We start from the raw sequence: 2,500 nt of genomic DNA, 5'->3' as shown, positions 1-2,500 counted from the left end.
CTGATGACGACACACACACACTGGTGACGCCACACGGTGTTTTCAGCTTCGTGAACCACTCGGAGTCCGTGGTGCTGACGTGCCGCGTGTTGCACAGCGTGGACCTGCTGCAGTCCGCCATCTACGTCTTCTACCAGGACAAGATGGCCGCCGTGGCGCACCTGGTGGGGCTGGACCAGCTGCCGCTGCCCACACAGGTAACACAGATAATGGTAATGATAGATAGTGCTGCCCACACAGGTAACAGAGATAATGGTAATGATAGATAGTGCTGCCCACACAGGTAACAGAGATAATGGTAATGATAGACAGTGCTGCCCACACAGGTAACAGAGATGATGGTAATGATAGACAGTGCTGCCCACACAGGTAACAGAGATAATGGTAATGATAGATAGTGCTGCCCACACAGGTAACAGAGATAATGGTAATGATAGATAGTGCTGCCCCACACAGGTAATAGGGATAATGGTAATGATAGATAGTGCTGTCCACACAGGTGATAGAGACAATGGTAATGATAGATAGTGCTGTCCACACAGGTGATAGAGATAATGGTAATGATAGATAGTGCTCCCCACACAGGTAACAGAGATAATGGTAATGATAGACAGTGCTGCCCACACAGGTAACAGAGATGATGGTAATGATAGATAGTGCTCCCCACACAGGTGATAGAGATAATGGTAATGATAGATAGTGCTGCCCCACACAGGTAACAGAGATGATGGTAATGATAGACAGTGCTGCCCACACAGGTAACAGAGATGATGGTAATGATAGATAGTGCTGCCCCACACAGGTGATGGAGATAATGGTAATGATAGATAGTGCTGCCCTCACAGGTGATAGAGATAATGGTAATGATAGATAGAGCTCCCCACACAGGTAACAGAGATGATGGTAATGATATACAGTGCTCCCCTCACAGGTAACAGAGATGATGGTAATGATAGTGCTGCCCCACACAGGTAACAGAGATAATGGTAATGATAGATAGTGCTGCCCCACACAGGTGGTAGAGATAATGGTAATGATAGATAGTGCTCCCCTCACAGGTAACAGAGATGATGGTAATGATAGACAGTGCTGCCCACACAGGTAACAGAGATAATGGTAATGATAGATTGTGCTGCCCACACAGGTAACAGAGATAATGGTAATGATAGACAGTGCTGCCCACACAGGTAACAGAGATAATGGTAATGATAGATAGTGCTCTCCACACAGGTAACAGAGATGATGGTAATGATAGATAGTGCTGCGATACGTAGCCTAGAAATGAGTGTGTGGAGGGGGGTAGAGGGGATGCAGGGTAATGTGTGTGTGTGTGTATGTGTGTGTGTTTTTGGGCTCATGTACGTTTATGTGTATTTGACTGTGCTTTCATATCTGTGAAACTGCATGTTTGGTGCATATCTGTTATGCATATGTGTGTGTATGTGTGAATGTGTGTCTGCTTTTTTACGTTTATTTGCTTATTTATCATCACTGATGTCTTTTTTATTATTTTTTTCTTTTTTTCTTTTTTTTTTATTTTGTTTGTTTGTTTGTTTGTTTTTTGTTCGCTTATAGTTGACTTCATCAAGTTTTTGCGCCTTATACATATTATTATTAGTAGTAGTAGTTCTTTTTTTTATGTATTTATCTTTTTTTCTCTCGAGGCCTGACTAAGCGCGTTGGGTTACGCTGCTGGTCAGGCATCTGCTTGGCAGATGTGGCGTAGCGTATATGGATTTGTCCGAACGCAGTGACGCCTCCTTGAGCTACTGAAACTGAAACTGAAACTGAAAGGCCCTGTGGCCAAATGCCTTTGAAGAGGTCTGGGGGACTCGAAGGAGCTTTTCAGCAGAAGAGCGGAAAGAAGGGAAAGGGTGTGAGTGTAAAGGACAGGACATATGTGAGATGGGTAGATATCCTTCACACAGTGGTGATCAGCCACCAGTATGGCAGTTTGTTTTTTATGACACAACTCAGACCCCCCCCTCAAAGTGCCGTGCTTGATAGCGATACATTATCATACAACACCACACAATACCACACCACACCGCACAACACAACATCACACAACTCCACACCACACCACACCACATCACACAACACCACACCACACCGCACAACACAACATCACACAACTCCACACCACACTACACCACGCCACACAATACCACACCACACCGCACAACAAAACTCCACACCACACCACATCACACAACACGGCACCACACCACACCACACCACACCACACAACATTACACAACACAACACCACACCACACCACACCACACCACATTACACAACACAACACCACACCACACCACACCACACCACACCACACAACATCATACAACACACAACACACAACCACACCACACCACACCACCCCACACCACACAACACAACACCACACCACACCACACCACACCACACCACTCCACACCACACAACACCATCCCACACCACACCACACCACACCACACCACACAACACCACACACCAC

General features: G+C 46.0%; 1 protein-coding gene across 1 annotated transcript in view; it reads left to right on the top strand.

The window, feature by feature from the left end:
* Positions 1-2,500, top strand: part of LOC143299597 (uncharacterized) — a 34,311-nt gene that overhangs the window by 12,666 nt on the left and 19,145 nt on the right. The window contains exon 6 of the mRNA XM_076612884.1: positions 47-197. Coding sequence (XP_076468999.1) covers positions 47-197 — 151 coding nt within the window. The remainder of the gene's footprint in view (positions 1-46; positions 198-2,500) is intronic.

Source organism: Babylonia areolata, chromosome 25 (genome assembly GCF_041734735.1).
Source record: "Babylonia areolata isolate BAREFJ2019XMU chromosome 25, ASM4173473v1, whole genome shotgun sequence".
Taxonomy (NCBI): Eukaryota; Metazoa; Mollusca; class Gastropoda; order Neogastropoda; family Buccinidae; genus Babylonia; species Babylonia areolata.
This window is presented reverse-complemented; position numbering and strand designations above follow the sequence as displayed.